At 47.2% G+C, this 16,190-nt stretch overlaps 1 protein-coding gene across 3 annotated transcripts in view; it reads left to right on the top strand.

Moving 5' to 3' along the window:
• The first annotated feature begins 529 nt into the window (after positions 1–529).
• Positions 530–16,190, top strand: part of CDK12 (cyclin dependent kinase 12) — a 28,127-nt gene continuing 12,466 nt past the window's right edge. For all 3 annotated transcript variants that reach the window (XM_075117072.1, XM_075117073.1, XM_075117074.1), the window contains exons 1-5: positions 530–1,723; positions 7,944–8,828; positions 12,743–12,919; positions 14,454–14,593; positions 15,254–15,424. In XM_075117072.1, the coding sequence (XP_074973173.1) occupies positions 672–1,723; positions 7,944–8,828; positions 12,743–12,919; positions 14,454–14,593; positions 15,254–15,424 (2,425 nt within the window). In that variant the 5' untranslated portion in view covers positions 530–671. The remainder of the gene's footprint in view (positions 1,724–7,943; positions 8,829–12,742; positions 12,920–14,453; positions 14,594–15,253; positions 15,425–16,190) is intronic.

Below are 16,190 nucleotides of genomic sequence, written 5' to 3' on the forward strand. Positions count from 1 at the left end.
CCCGGCTCTCGCGAGAGAAGACTCGCGCTCCCCTCCCACCCTCCTGCGATAAGTCTCGCGGCCGGTGGGGCGGCGGGCGGGCGGCGGTGGTCTCGCGAGAGGCGGCTGGGTCTCGCGAGAGTTGGCCGGTGAGGGCTGCCCCCCTCCCCCCCCCGCCTCACACACACCGCCCCGATCGGACGCGGAGCCGTTTCGCTTTGGGAAGTGAGCGGGGGGCGGCGGGGCGGGACGGACGGGACGGGGCGGACGGGGGAGGGTGGCGGCGGTGGCGGCGGTGCCCGGTGAGGCCCTTCCGGCTGAGGGACCCGCGCGGCGGCCCGCGGGGCCCGGGCGCCCGGTGCTGAGGGAGCGGGGAGGGATCGCGGGCCCAGGCCCCGCCTTCCCGGGGCGCCCCCGCCGCGGCGCTGCCCTCCGGGCCTGGGCCCCTCGGGTGAGGCCGGTGCCCTTCCCCTTTCCCTCCCGGTTCTTCCCTCCCGCCTTCCGCCTCTCCCGGGGCCGCGCTCCCCTCCCCGCTCCCCATGTAGGAGGTGGCGGCGGGGGGTGTTGGCGGCAGGGAGGTCTGAGGCCGGGGTGAATGGTGCGAGGGAGCGGGCGCTGAGAAAGTTTGAAGTTTTGGGGGTTTTGGAGGATTTCCCCCCCCCTTCCCCTCTCTGGAGCACAGTGGAGGAGGAATGCCAAACCCGGAGAGACATGGGGGCAAGAAGGATGGGGGCGGCGGGGGGTCCTCGCAGCACGCGCCTGGCAGCGGGAGTTCGAACAGCAAGGAGAGGCACCGGCTGGCCTCCAGGCACAAGAGGCATAAGTCCAGGCACTCCAAGGAGTCACCGCTGGCAGCCCAGGAGACGGCGGCACCCTTGGGCGCGATGATCAAGCCGCTGGTGGAGTATGATGACATCAGTTCGGATTCAGATACCTTCTCGGATGATGTGGCCCTCAAGCTGGACAGGAGGGAGAACGAGGAAAGGAAAGCGGACAGGAGCGAGAGGATACAGAAGCACCGGCACCACCAGCACAAGCGCATTCGTGAGCTGATGAAGAGCAAACAGGCAGAAAAAGAGAGGAAGTTAGAAAAGAGCCTGGAGGCATCCAGCAGGTCCGGGTCCACCAAGGAGAGACTGTCAGGATCCTCCAAGAGATTCCTTGAAAGTGAGGAGCACCCGAAGTCACTGTCCTCAAAGAGTAGCACCAAGGAGTCTCGGTCAGCCAAAGCGCACAAGGAGAAATCCAGGAAGGATCGGGAGCTCAAGTCCAGCCACAAAGAGCGCAGTAAAAGCCATCGGAAAAGGGATGCTCCAAAAAGTTACAAAACAATTGACAGCCCTAAACGGAAATCCAGAAGCCCTCACAGAAAATGGTCCGACAGCCCTAAATTGGACGACAGCCCCTCAGGAGCCTCCTACATCCAGGAGTACGATCTCAGTCCTCCCCGCTCTCACACATCCAGTAACTATGATCCCTACAGGAAGAGCCCTGGCGGCTCCTCGCGCCGGCAGTCGATCAGCCCACCCTACAAGGAGCCCGTGGCCTACCAGTCGAACACACGCTCTCCCAGCCCTTACAGCCGGCGACAGAGGTCCATAAGCCCCTATGCCAGGAGGCGCTCCTCCAGCTACGAGAGAGGCAGCGGGTCATACAGCGGGAGGTCGCCCAGCCCTTACAGCCGACGGCGCTCGAGCAGCCCTTTCGCCGCGAAGCGCTCTGTGAGCCGAAGCCCCATCGCCAGGTGCGTGCTCACTGCGTTGTCTTCCGTGCCCTGGGGAGCGGGGAAGCATCTGGGGGTGGTCAGGGTGGTTCTGGGCATGCAAGGGGTTAACCCCCTTCCCCATCTTGGTGGGGTTCAGGTCACGGGGTGCCTAATTTGGCTGCAGAGCGATCTGTGTGGAATTGCTGTGGTTGGGTTGGTGGCAATTCCCTTTAAAATGGTGTTGGTGTTGGAAAACACCTCTCTGACTGACGGTAGGCAGCGTCCATATTGGCTCTCAGCAGAGAGGCCTAGGGCTGAATGAGCTCCGGGGGTTAAGTTACACCCACCTCTGGAGGTGGCCCCTGCAGAAGGGCCCAGGCTCCTGGGGAGGGTTGAGCTCTGACCATTCAGCTCCTGATGTGGGCTCTAATGCACTTCCCTGGTGAGAAGTTCAGCCAGGGAGAATGTTTTCAACTGTTTCTGGAGGCTTTTATCTGTTTACTGTGTGTGGAAACTTGATCACGCTTTTCAGGAGGGTGGCTTGTTTTGAGTGTGTTTTGCTCTTTCTGAACTGACTTGTCTCTCCCCTTGAATTGGAGATGACGAGATGTAAACTCCATCTTTCTAGCCTAAGCTTTCTTTTCTCAGTACTAGAGTTTCTTGCTTCCATTCTGAAATTGGGAATTCTGGAAGGGCAAGTAGGAACCAGCTGTATTTTGGCTTAACTATATTATTCTCTTTTTTTTTTTTCTTTAGTCAGTAACCTTGCTACAGAATGAAACTGTTATTTGAAGGTAGTTCTGTGTGTTTTATTTCAGACATACGTTAATCATCCTGTTATATAAACGAATACATACTCTAATGTTGACTTTTTTTTTCCCCCTAGCTTCAGCTTATGTTAAGTGAGTTTCCAGTTGTCACCACGGGTGCTGTGAAGCTTTGGTTGTAGCTCCATGGCAATTAAGATGTGACCTGGAATGTAATCGCTATAGAAATGCTCTGCACTGTGTTAGCTCTACTGCATCCTCTGGTCCAAACAGGAGCTGCGAGTGAAGAGGCCGCCTCCAGAGCATGTTTATGTGATCAGCAGTTCCCAAAGAACTTGGGGCTTTTGGAATTTGGCCTTTGTCCATAGAGCTCTTCTCTTAACTTCAGGAATACTGTCTTCTGTAGTGGGCTTGAAGTAGTGCCTTTGTCCTTGCTGCGAGGGAGGTGTATTGGTTTTAGCACCCTGGAAGCCGTTACGTAAAATCTACTTATTCTGCTGTGGTTTTACACAGTGAAAATTGCCTTCAGGCTGTTTCTCCTCTGCCCAGTTTTCTCTGCATATTCCTGAGAGGTTCTGAGGGATGGTCCTTGATGCCTCTCTTCTCCTTCCCCTCGATCCTTTTTGCCCCAGTGGCACTGCTCTTAGATGTTATTTGCTGATACTTTTGGAAGAGTAAGGATACAGTGTTAGAAAATGTATGTATACTTCATGGTATAATTGTGTGTTGCGGCACCTGTTAAATATCCATGTTCAGCCCTAACCAGGGAGAAACCACATGGAAACCGGACCCATAAGCAAAGAGGTGTTTTTCCTCCCCGGGTTACTCCACTTCCCAGGTGAAACTGAAGCCTACTCTTTCTGTAAATGGCTAGTTGCTTCTGACTAGAGAAATCAAGCAGTTATCTTTTCCTGATCTTAATTATAGGAGCAACTTTGAAGCACTTCGTGCTGCTTCCCTGAACTCACCCGCATAAGAAACTTTTTAGGGGCATCTTTGACTCACTGACAAAATGCTAGACCCCAAACCAAATTAGATTCCAAAGGTTACTTACTGTTTACACTCAGCTTGTACTGAATTCTTTGAATCTCTGACTTCATCGATAACCTACTACTCTTCTCTCTTTTCTGGGCAGATAACTTACCGGCTGTGTGATGTGCTCTTTTAAAGCAGAACAAAAAAAATACGGATTACACCTTCAGAAAACATCCACCTGAAGTGATCCTAGTACAGGGACAGAGGGAATTTAATGTGTTTTCCATACGTTAGGCAAATTGTAAGTTGTAATTTGTTGTCGGTTTTGCTTCGCTGAGCTTGCAGCCCATACGGTGAGGCGGCAGTTGGTGTAAGTTTATGGTCAAACGTCTGCTCCAGAAGCCAAAGGTGGGGCTGCCCCGCTGCTGACGGCTGCTGAGGAGCCCACCCGAAGGAGCGGATGGGCTGAGACAGCTTCGGTTGATCTGCCGCAGATGAGTGTGTAAACGGAGGCAGCTGACTTTGCACCAGAGCAGCGGGGGGGGGTGACTGCATGATCTCTTCTGTTGGCTCCTGCAGAGGGGCAGGAGCAGTTTGGGAGAGAGGATGTCTTTAACTGGCACACTCGCTTAGGCGACGAACATCTGACTGTGGCTTGAATTCTTCAGAGGAGGTAACGCAGGCTTTTCTGGGACACTGAATTATTTCCACTGACTGACAATATGGGGTTTGTTTTTGGGGTTTTTTTTTTTTTTTTGGTGCATTCTGTGTTTTCTTTAATCTCCATGTCTAAAATACAGCGTTAAGAAACTGAATCAACGTGCCGCACTGATTGGCGAGAATACAGATTGTTTGCATTTCAAATGGCTGTGCAAAACAACTTGCTTCAATTTAGGAGGAAATGAAGATGATTTGGTCAGTAGGGAAAATAACAGATGTGGCTTGCCATTCCTTGTAGCAACAGTTGTCATTGCAGCTAAAACTAGAAGAAGAAATTCCAGAGTCCTTCAGCTTGCTGAAGGTGGGTTGTGCTCTGTACTAAGTATAGCAGCAAAGTGTGAGTGTGTGCACGTGCTGGCGTAGTGGCCGATGCTACGCAGATCCTTGCCACGGCAAAAGGTCGTCAGGCATTCGTAAATAAGAAACGTTGGCCTCGTGTTTGCGCTTGTTTCCTGGGCAATTAGAGCACGGGGCATGTGGTAACTAGTATCCCAGATACTAGTTTGCACTTTATTCTTAACTTCTGTTGGGGCTTGGAGCAGGTGAAGTATTTTAACGTCTGTAGATGTTCCTAGAAGTTCATACAGTGGATAATATGCGAGTATGTAGATGTGGGGCTTTGTTCTGCCAACTGATTCAGGGTCCCCTCTGCCGACGGCTGTTAGCTGTGGTCATTCTCAGCCTGAGGAGGTCTGGAGGGTTCTAGCGTTCCCTCCTCTGAAGACCATTCTAATCTTCTGACTGTATCAGTTAAATTGATCTAATCATGCTTTTTTTGTTTGGATTTTTAGACAATCCATCATCTCCGACTTCTTTATGCTAATTCACAGTCATCACACTTAGTATCTTGTATTTCTAGTTTCCAGTGCTAGAGAGGCAACAAAGTGGTTTTTAACCCCAGAGCACTTTTTAATCCAGCAGAAGAACTTCACGTGAGGCTGAATTTGCCCCCTGCCCATCTCTGATAACCTTAGCGAAGCCAGTAAGCTGTAGAGTGTTGCCTTAACACACATTGAGGATGAAAGGGGTAAAAGCACGAACTAACCAGCGGCAGGTAAAGCCACGGAAAGATCGTTCCAGAGGATGGGGAGAGCATCTTTAAAAAGCAAAATCCACCTGTGCATCTTCCTGTCTTATCGCATCTTTTTTGAGATATCCAGCAGTGATAAGAGCAAGTGTTGCTGTGGAAGACTGCCCCTCAGCAAGTGCTGTAGTGGTGTTGAGGCTGTCAGTGGTCTAATGATGCGAGGTAAGATCTGTTGTGGAGTGTTCTATTACTGGTTGCGTTGGTGTAGCTGGGAACACGGGTGAGCTTCTGGATGCAGTGCCTTTTTCAGGTCTGACAAAGAAGCCATAAGCACCAGGCTGGAAAACAGGCTTAGAAACAACAGTTCTTTGTATAATAACTGTAGGTAATTATCGTTAGACAATGAAGGGAAAAAGCATGAGTGGTGCCTGAGGAGCAGAGATGACTACTGGAAGGGAATAAGTGGATTTGGTCCTGATGGAGCGGAGGAGCATGTATACTTGCTGGTGGAAGGTCAGGGAGTCATCCCCAGCCCTCGTTGGGTTGAAGGGCTGGTTCTGCGGTGTGGCTCCTTCTGTAGCAACCCTTGCGTAAGAGGGTCCTACCCCGAGCCACGAGCTCCATCTGCGCACCCCACCGCTTCCTCTGGCGTTACCTTTCCCTTGCTTTTGTCCATGCAGGTGTCTTTGGTGGCTGCATTTCTAACATAACGCTTAAAAACAAGGTAAAATTGCACTTTTAGAGAAGTTTTGTGTCAGATCCACTAGTGATCTTGTTGAGAATGTTGCTTTGCAACCAGTTGAATTGGGATAACTGTTGGGGGGTGATCGTGGGGAAGGATGGGAGACCGGGAGCGAGAAACTGAGTATTGCAGCATCTGAAACAATCTGTCCTGGAAGAATTGTAATAGGGAACACTAACCCCAAAACTATTTGTGGTTGCAGTAAACTACATCCTACAAGATTCATTAGGAATGTTTTCCTTAGCCTGTGAGTGTCTTTGAGCGTAGCGAAAACGTAACAGCTCTTTCGGTTCCTGGCAACTTTGCACTGGGATGTGGCAAGTGAACTGTCCAAACGGTAAACGGCGTCCGAGACTGTTAATTCATTAAGCAAGAACCTTGGAAAAGGAGATGATCTGAGGCAGCATTCCCATTAGAGGATACTGTCCTGAAGAGGAAAATAGTTGAGTGCCTTCAATGATGTTTAGTTTCCCCCTCCTTCTGGTTGTATATTTATTTTGTAAGTCTAAAGGTAAGGACTACCTACAGTTGTCGTGTTCTTTGACCACTGTTAGCACGAGGTTTGGGCTTGTACTTACTAGTGAGAGGGCAGAATGCTTGTGCTTGGAGTAGCAAGGGAAGAGGGTGCTGTTAAGCTCCACACTGCTGTGCAGCGAGGCCCTTCACCTCTCATGCAGTCACAGCTGTGCCCATCCTTGAAGGTGCGGGTGATGTCTGGCGAGGAACTTTGCATTACTCTGTCTCAGTTCTCCAGTTTATTTTCCAAATGTTTGTTGTCTCAGGATAATATTGGGTAGCACTGTAAACAGTTTAGATCCCGTTGTTAATTATGTTCTCGGTATGGTTACAAGCAAGCCAGCATCTACTGTGTTTACGCCTGCTTGCTCTTAGGTGTTTTTTATAACTACTGTGGAACTATGTTTTGAGAGAATTCCGTATTTGCAAAGCAAGGTATGTTCTGAGTAATAAATCATGGAATAAAAAAAACTTTAAGCATAGTTTCTATAAGATTCATAGGGTCTGATCTCAAAACTTCTTGCTTTCCTGTTTGCTCACACAGCTTCTAAACCCATCAGCACCCGCCATGTGCACAGTTAAAGTATGCGGTCTCAGAACCTGTGAATTCCTGGTTCCTCCCAAAGTGGAGGAAACAATTCTGTCTCGTCAGTAATTTTGACACAGATGCTGGAAGTACCAGTTTCCAGTTCCATTTTGGTTTTTATCTTGTTTCCACATCGGTGTCCAATGAGCTTGTGGTTACTGCCGTCTTCTGACTAGGTTCACCCCGTGCTCGCGGTGCGTACCCTGATGGTGTGAGGCGTTTCCTGCCTTGCTTGTTGCTTGTATCACAACACAGGTTTTCAGTGTGGTTTTTTATTTCTGCACATATACCTAATTTAGAGCCCATTTATTGTAGAGGAAGCCTGGGACCCTCTGGACATAGCTGAAACAGAAATGAAATTCCTGGGTTTTGGTTGGGGTTTTTGTGTGTTTTTTTTTTTTTTTTTTTCTTCTCCTGAATCATGATATGGAAATTTGAGTTCTGATGACAGTAAAAGAACCAGGGGGGGAAATCAGCTTGAAGTGAGAAGTTTCCTGAGGTGGCATTCCCATAAGGGCAGCCATATTTTATCGTCTGTTTCCTTTAAAGTTGTACATAATTACTGTAGAAGATTCATAAACTGCCAGCTCATCCTCTTGACTGAAGTCTTCTGTTCAGTGCATGCATCTGTGATCTTTACCTTGAGGCTTGTCCAATCTTGATCCTTCGTTTCTGCCTTAACAGTATGATTGTGAGGGTAGTCCTGACATTGGAAGGCAGGATGATGACCTGAAGCTTGTACTGCTTTGGTCAACAAACTTGTTTCAGTAGTTTTGCCCTCTCCTGACAGGCGTTATGGACTGTCTGAACTTAGTTGACAAATAATGGGTTCAAGCTGTATTCAAAGAGAGCTATTGATGTTGGCAAGTAGTTCAGAGGTTGAGAGGTGCTTTGTTTCATTTCTCTTCTCCCTGTTCTCTCCGCAGGAAGTCTGTGAAGTCCCGAAGCCGAAGTCCTGGGTACTCAAGACACTCATCATCTCACAGTAAAAAGCAGAGGTCTGGGTCACGCAGTCGCCATTCCAGTATATCACCGACAAGGCTACCACTGAACTCCAGTCTGGGAGCAGAACTCAGCAGGAAGAAGAAGGAGCGAGCGGCGGCAGCAGCAGCTGCAGCCAAGGTGGATGGGAAGGAGGCAAAGGGCTCACCTGTTTTCCTGTCTAGAAAGGAGAACAGCTTAGCTGAACTTAAGGAGTCTGGAACAGAATCAAAAAAGGCTATCAAAACTGTTAAATCTGAAAAATCGTCTTCGGATACAGAATTAGTTAATTTACTGCATACAAATGCAGAGACTAAAGCCCCTGCAGAGACAACAAAAATCAAGGCAGAGGAGAACTCTGAGAGGAAACATCCTGTTCCAGTTAGAGATTCAAAACAGACGGGAACAAAAGACTTGAAGCCTGTAGCAGTGGTAGAGGACCTCCTATCTCCAAAAGAGACAGAGGCAGCAGAGAAGGAGATTCCACCCCCTCTACCCTCACTAAAATCACCTCCTCCGCCTCTGCCGACAACCACACCACCGCCTCCAACTCCGCCATTGCCGCCTTTGCCTCCATCACCTGCTGTTCCGCCTTTGCCGCCATCCCAACTGACTCCCGTTCAGGTCCCTACTTCAGCCCCAACGTCTTTGCCATCTTCTTCCCACCCAAGGACGTCTACTTTATCCTCTCAGGTGAACTCTCAGTCCTCTGTCCAAGTCGCTACAAAAACACAAGTGTCTGTGACGGCTGCTATCCCACACCTGAAAACTTCAACGTTGCCTCCGCTTCCGCTCCCCCCTATTTTAGTTGGGGAAGATGACTTGGATAGGTAAGGTCACACAAGAGCATCCTGTTTGCATTTAAAAGCAAAATGTTGAAATAAACAGATTCTCTTGGTCAGTTTGACGGTTGCTAGCTTATCCTGCAGAGTACGCTGAGGACTGTGCCACTGGCGTAAATGCGTTATTGCATGGCCATTCCTGGTTTTGGCCGCCTCAGGTTTATGTGGAGAGTTTAATGATGCAGGTATGTGCAGATAGTTACATCTTAATCTAGGTGAGAAAGAGAGGTTTGGCTGCTGTTTTAATGCTGGTTAGTAAAGGTTCTGCATCGTCTCTTTGTTCGTACTGATGTTGGTAATGAAACGTGGCTCTGGAATTACGCACCCCTGAGCGTTGCAGCCATTTGCACAGGCTTATTTTGAAGTTGCTTTTTTGTTTAATTCCTCCAAAACCTGTACTTCAGTAACAATCCCAATACAAGCACACAAACCAGAGCTATTTCTGTCCCAAATTCATCAAACATGCAGGCCATGCCCACGTGTAAAAAATGACATTGGCTTGACTTATGTATTTTCTTCATTACTGAGTAATTAATACAACCCTTATTGCTTAAGAAGTAGGTATTGTTTGTTTGAAAAAGAGTTCAAAACTGCAAGAGCGAAACTGCACCTTCTTCAACTTTGTTTCCTGTAACTTCTAATCAAAACATGCAGACTTAATTCTGTCCTGTAACCGTAGCTCTTGCTGCTCTGGGTCTTGGCTGGTGGTGGCGGCTTCTGTCTGAGAAACTTCACTGCGGGGGTTTTCTTTTGGAAGGGGGGAAGAAGGGAAAGGGACAGAATATCCAAACTGCAGGAGGAGAAAAAGGAAAACTACTTTTTTCCCCTTCGGTAGCTGTTAGTATGTTGTAGTGCTGTTAACATGAGGTCATCCCTGACACGTTTTTTTTTCCTACTCTATTTGCTCAGCCTGTAGCTCCCTAACGACTTCTGTATCCTTCCAACCGTCGCTAAAGATCTACTAGGTATTTCATTGGCTGGTAAAGCATGTTCTTTAATGAATAGTGTGTTACATGATAGTTATGATTTTATATAATTACCCTGTGGTTGAAGTGAACACGGTATGTTAAATATTCTGATTCACTTAATTGATTTTCATGGTTTGTCCTGGTATCGATGTAAATTAGGGTAGTGTTGTCACTGCAATCAAGGTAAAAGTTAGGCTGGTGCATGTTTACGCTGCCCTGCCTAAGCTGTATCGTGTTGTTCAGCAAATATCTGTTTAGTTTAAATGTTTCTGCGATGAGCAGTAGCTTTTAACAGATTGCAGATTTTTCCCGACTCAGATGCCGGTCTAAGCAAGGCTGTGCTGCTGTGTTCCCTTATTTCCAAACACAGAAACTGCCCTGCAAATACTATATTTTATTTTTCAGCCACTCACGCCTAGAGCTCTTTTTTTTTTTTTTCCCCACCCAGGTGTGGCTTAGTTTTGTAAAAGTATGGTTTATCTCTGCCATCACTATGATTTTAGGAGTGTGGGCGATAGTACAGCTGGTTGCTAAGCTTAGTAAATGGATTTACAGTGACTTTTTCCCAATAAAAGGACAGGAAATCCCGCTTCATTTTGCTGAGTCTAGTGGCAGTTGCATATGGCACTGACTGCGCACAGAAGCTCACTCTTAATCAACTGCCATCCTATTTATGAACAAAGCTTTTCTTAGACTTTTGTTTTCATGTTCTGGGACGGGGAGAATGCCCCGGCTCTGAGACCGTGGCAGGCGTAGGACTTGGAGACGTGCTTCGAAGTGTCCAAGTACAAAGCACACCTCGTTCAGTTTGAGACTCTTGAACCGTTCTTGATGCTGGCCGAGCTCTCAAGGCCAATAGTCTGTCCATAATGCTTTTAGACTTCACAGCAGTCAGGGTGCACCTAGCAGGAGGTGTAGCGGGAGGAGGGGAAAAGCTGTTCAGAAGCAAGTGGTACAAACTTTGTATGTGTTTGATGTCGCTCTCGGAGAGTGCCTAACTTGCAGAGGATCCTGGCAACATCTGGTTGACTGTTCGCGGCGCTAAAGTAGTTAAAAATGCAGACCTGGCTGATGGCATTCCTGCTATTTCAGGGGAGGGGAAGAAGGGAGGCAGCTTCTAGGAGTCCTTGGGCGGTTGGCGATCACACTTCATCATTTTTCTGCTTGGGCGACTCTGAAGGGTCTCTTTCTTACTGCGGAAGAAATAACCTGGTGAAATGTCCAAATGTTCTGGGGGCACTAGTGCTGATATGCAGATAGATTGACTAAGCATGGATAGCAGTGTGTCAGCAAGAAAATGGTAACTGGTAGGAGGGAGAGCAAGGGGCTCCTGGAAGGCTGGGCACCTGCAGGTTAAACCTACACCCTTCCCAAGAAGTCTTGCAAAGAAGTTGGCTTTTGATGTGTGTCTGGAAAAAGGCTGAATCTTTTTGACAGGGTCAAAGGGCCCAAGCTTAGCATATACTATTAGATATTTGAATACTATCAGGAACAAAGGAATGGCCAGTTAGAAGCGGATTAAACACAAAGTCAAATAAACAGCTGCTTTTTTGTTGCTGTGCACGTTCAATCTGAAAGAACTGGAGGTCAAATCAGTGCTTCAAATAGGCATATGAAAGCCTTAAAGAAAGCAAAACCTAGTTGATCTGCTCAGTTGGAACCAAGTGTCTTGCCTCCTACATGCTGTTGTAGGCCCTGGCTGTCAAGATGCCGCTTTGCAGAACCTCTTTGGAGGCTTGATGTGGCTTCTGCCGTGGTGAAGCGGCCCAGCTGGGTATCGTTCTGCGCATTGAAGTTGCAGTTAATGTGGGGTGAGCTCCGGCCCGTGCAGCTCTCCCACTTTTGGTGTTTCTAGGATATGTTCCGCTAGTAATGGAGCCCGTCAGCGGGTGCTTTCCTCAGAGGTCTAGGCTGGGCGACACGCGATTCATCCCGCAGCTGCGTGGTGACTTAGCAGTGGGATAAGATTGCTCCCCCATCTTTTACAGATGTCAGAGCTCAGTGCCAGAACAATATCCTTCTTCATCATGCTTATTTCTTAACTATATTTCACAAGAGATTTTCATGCAGATTAGGCAGCGTCTAATAAAAAAATTGGGGAAATGGCCTACTTCCATCACTTCATTTATGCGCAGCTCTCTGTGCTGAAGCATTAGACCTGGCAATGCTGACAAACAGCAAACCTCCTGCTGGCTGCCCTAAAAATGAACCTTGGAAGGTTGGTTGTATCTCTTGATCTTTTTCCTTTCCTGGTGAAGCAGAGATTTGCATGGGGAAGAATTCCTGACTCTTTAGACGTAGGAATCCTCCCTGCTGCATACATGAGAGAGAAATTAGGTTCTGCTTATGAGACTCTTACCAGTCTAAACCAAGCCTCTGATACCATTGATAATTTGTTTTTTTCTTTTAAAAAAAAGTCAACTTTTGGTTTCTCAGCAATATCCGCAAGTTAGAGCTACATTTCAGTCCTTGCTAAGAAGTTAAAAGTTACTTATGTAGAGGTAATTCATCCTGGGTTTGTATTTAGTGGTCCTTAACAAATCATGCATTTAATTTCATTACGACAAATGGACTAAATAGAGGAAGTAAAGGTCTGAAAGTGGGTACTGGCTGATAACCTGAACTGTCTTACAGGAAACTCAGAATAACTACTTATTTGTGTAAATTGAGCAAGTTCTAGTTGCAGAGAGCTGTGTGTTTATTTGAAGACTGTGCGTTCAAACATAATGCTTTTCTCTCCTCGTTGTACTATCGTTGTAAAATTTAAGGATGGTTTGTTTTATACTTGGCTATGCTAATTTTGGCACTCAAACTTGGGCTCCTAACTTTAAGTTCTCAAATAGCAAGCTGTTGTCCTACAGTAGGCTTGTTTGTTTGTTTGTTAATTTGCTGTTAAGTCTGACCTTTGTATTGTATTAACTTTTCGGAGTTTAGTCCAAAAGAGATTCTTCCTCCAAAACCTGTGAAGAAAGATAGAGAGCAGAGACCACGACACTTACTCACGGACCTCCCGCTCCCTCCAGAGCTCCCTGGAGGGGATCCATCTCCTCCTGACTCCCCGGAACCAAAGGCAGCCACACCACCTCAGCAACCGTTCAAAAAGAGACCAAAGTAAGGCTGGCTTTCTTTTTTTTTCCAACTTTGAGTTGTTAGGTTTTCTGTTTCTTCACACGGATGTCAGTCTGGGTTTTCAAAGCTCTAAGTTTCAGCGTACGCTGCAGCACTCCTAGAAGAGCTGACTGCGTGCCCTGTGCTCTGTGTGGAGATGGCACTGTTGAAAGTGTAGTCGTTTCTGAAATTGTATCTGGCAGCTGCTTTGCTAGCCCTCAGCAGCCTCCCCTCCGTTTATTGGATGGGGAGACCACTTAACGTGCACCCATTATAATATATTTAGCCAGATTTAGCTCAGTTTTATAAATTCTTCGTCCCCAGACTCGTTTGAATGCTGTCTTTATTAAGGGAAGTGAAATGTGGAGAAAACAACTTCATATTTCTCTTTTTTTCTTATGGTATATTAACTTGTTTCCTGTGGGTTGTTTCATATCTGGACTACTCACAGCTGAAGGCCACTTGCCCCGTCTGTTTGAGAGTTAACAGTACGGTAGTTCGGGAAGAAGAGGAGGTTGTGTAAATCGTGTACCAAACAGAGGCTCTGGTTCAGGCATTGCACTGAGGCTGCGACGGGTTCTGTTGTCTTTCCCTTTTGACCCTTTCAGTGGTAGGAACTGCTGGAGTGCGTCATATTCAATCTCCAGCCACATCTACCCTGAAAGCTCTCCCATCTCTTGATTTAGCCTATAGCCTGCAGGCCAAAGAAACCTCCTGATGGGTATCCCTATATAAAGCTCGTGGTGCTTCTAGGAGTTGGTTATTCCAAACCAGAGACCTACACCTTTGCTTCATGCACGATTAAAGCATTAGTCACGTGGCATGGTGTGTACACCTTCCCCGATAACAACATCTATGCAATTGTTTTGTGCACACAGAGCTAGCTGAGCTTTGTTTTAAATAAAAATCAAATGTGCAGTGTTTCTGGAAAAGACTCCAAATGCTGATTTTTGTCCTACTGTAGCATAATTCTTCAGTATTTTTTAGGTAAAGATACTGGTTTGGTTCTCCTTCAAGCTACTCTCAGTGAAAAGCATATAATGAGATCTTTATAGAAATCTCTGTAGCTAACTGTGCGCCCCAGGTAGTCCATAGCGAAATGGTTCTGCTACCTCAAAGTCTGTAGAATTTAGGTGGCATAATATCCATTTTGCTTGTCTTCCCCACTCTTTGCACTCCTTATTTCCTGAGGAGGAACAAAGTATTGCTCGTTAGCTGTATGCAGCTGAAAAATGCATAACTGAAGTGAAAAGATCTGATAGCGAGAGTGTTCTGGCAGGCACACTTTAGTGTCTGAATGAAATAAAAGGATAATACTCTTGTATAGCCGTGCCTGTATCTGGAGGAGTTGAGATGATGTGGCATAATTCATTAAACTCTGCTGAACGCTCAGGTGCCAGGACTGTAAAGACAGGGTGCCTGGCCTTTGCTCTCTGTGTTTAGAGCGGAGCTTAAAACAGTCGAATGGGCATTTGTTCGTGGGATGGTGGGTGAGGTGGAGCCCTCGGGTGTCTAACAGTCCTCTTCCCTCTTTAAGAATCTGTTGTCCTCGGTATGGGGAAAGGAGACAGACGGAAAGCGACTGGGGGAAGCGTTGCGTGGACAAGTTTGATATCATTGGGATTATTGGAGAAGGGACGTACGGGCAGGTGTACAAAGCCAAGGACAAGGATACAGGTAAGGATGTCAAGTGGCTTCAGATCGACTCCGCTTCTTTAAGGCCTTGTTACTGTGGGTGTGCTTAAAACCCATTCCAGCATTAGTGGTGGTGCCAGTTAATGGCGAATACCTGCAGAACGAGAAATGGCTCCAGCCCTGGAATAAGCGTTTACATCAAATGTTTTCAAAACGGGCAAAAGAACAGAAGCTCTGAAATGCTGGTAACTGAGAGTTAGTGCCCAGCTGCCCTCTCCGCTTGTGAAACTGCGTGCCCCGTGTGTATGGTTTGACACATGGGCAGACGGTTGTGGTGGGTAGAGCTGTGGCAGGCAGAGGTGCCAACCGAACCCCTGCTTTTCAGATGTGCCTCTGTCAGACTTAGTTGTACTGGAGCTTGTGAAAAGGGCTGGAGTGGCTTCCAGGGTAAATTTAAGTTCACCTGTGTGACTTTGCTCTGAAGCAGATTAGGAGGAGCACTGGTGTCACCGGCTTGAGCTTTTGGTGTGGTAACTTCTGACAGAGCAACGTAACAAAAATTAGTAGGGTGGTAACTAAAGCTGGCTCTGCAGTTTCTTGGTGGATGCTGGCTGTGTAGCTACTTTCAGCTTTCCCCTGGAAACCCACAGAGTTGTTGGCAGCGATGTGTGCAGAGGCTTTGACACTGGCTTGTTCCGGCAGGTGAATTGGTGGCTCTCAAGAAGGTGCGACTGGACAATGAAAAGGAAGGCTTCCCCATCACGGCCATCCGTGAGATCAAAATCCTTCGGCAGCTGATCCACCGCAGTGTTGTTAACATGAAGGAAATTGTCACGGACAAACAAGATGCACTGGATTTCAAGAAGGACAAAGGTAGTATTTGCTGCAGGGTGTGGTTTCAATCAGCCGAAGAGGTGGCGCAACCCCACTTGTTTATGCTTAGTGTAAAACTAAAAATCTAAACTCTGCTGGAAATTCTTTTTTGCATTCCTCCTTTATGCATAGTTCCAAGACATTTGGCATCTGGATTTGGCCTTACATCAGAGGATAGATTCCACTTAAAATGAGTTGTCGCACTGCAGAGCAGAGCAGAGGTAGACATGGGCTTAAAAGGATGCATTGCATTCCTGTAAAGCCACAAAAGAGCAGTCCTTAAAAAAGAAAAAAGAGCCTTTACAGGGTCGCTTTTAACCCTGGTTGGTGGCAACAAACTTAATAATAGTACAAAAAGTTTTTCTGTCCTCTCTCACTGCGGAGGAAGGGTGTTCTAGCATCCCACTAGCTTTTGTTTGGGGCCTTCTCTTCCGTGAGAGAGAAAACAACACAAACATTGGCTCAAGCCGTGCAGAGCAGTAGTCTCCTGAACAAATTAGCTTGAAAGAAAGAACAAAACAGACAGGTGAACATGACCAGGATTTCAAAGAAATGTATTTTGGTGGCATATTTTTATTTCAGAAGTCGGCATGATGCATTAGAGGGGCTACTTAGTTGTTTTGGCTGCTTTTTTTTCCTCCTCTTGAGGAAAAAAAATCTAGGATGCTCAGTAAGCCCCAACTATCACAAGACCATGTTAAAGAAAACGCTGACAGAACATGCTCCAAAGTGCACAAAAATATTTCAACAATTGAATCTGCTTTCA

Source organism: Phalacrocorax aristotelis, chromosome 23, assembly GCF_949628215.1.
Source record: "Phalacrocorax aristotelis chromosome 23, bGulAri2.1, whole genome shotgun sequence".
Lineage (NCBI taxonomy): Eukaryota > Metazoa > Chordata > Aves > Suliformes > Phalacrocoracidae > Phalacrocorax > Phalacrocorax aristotelis.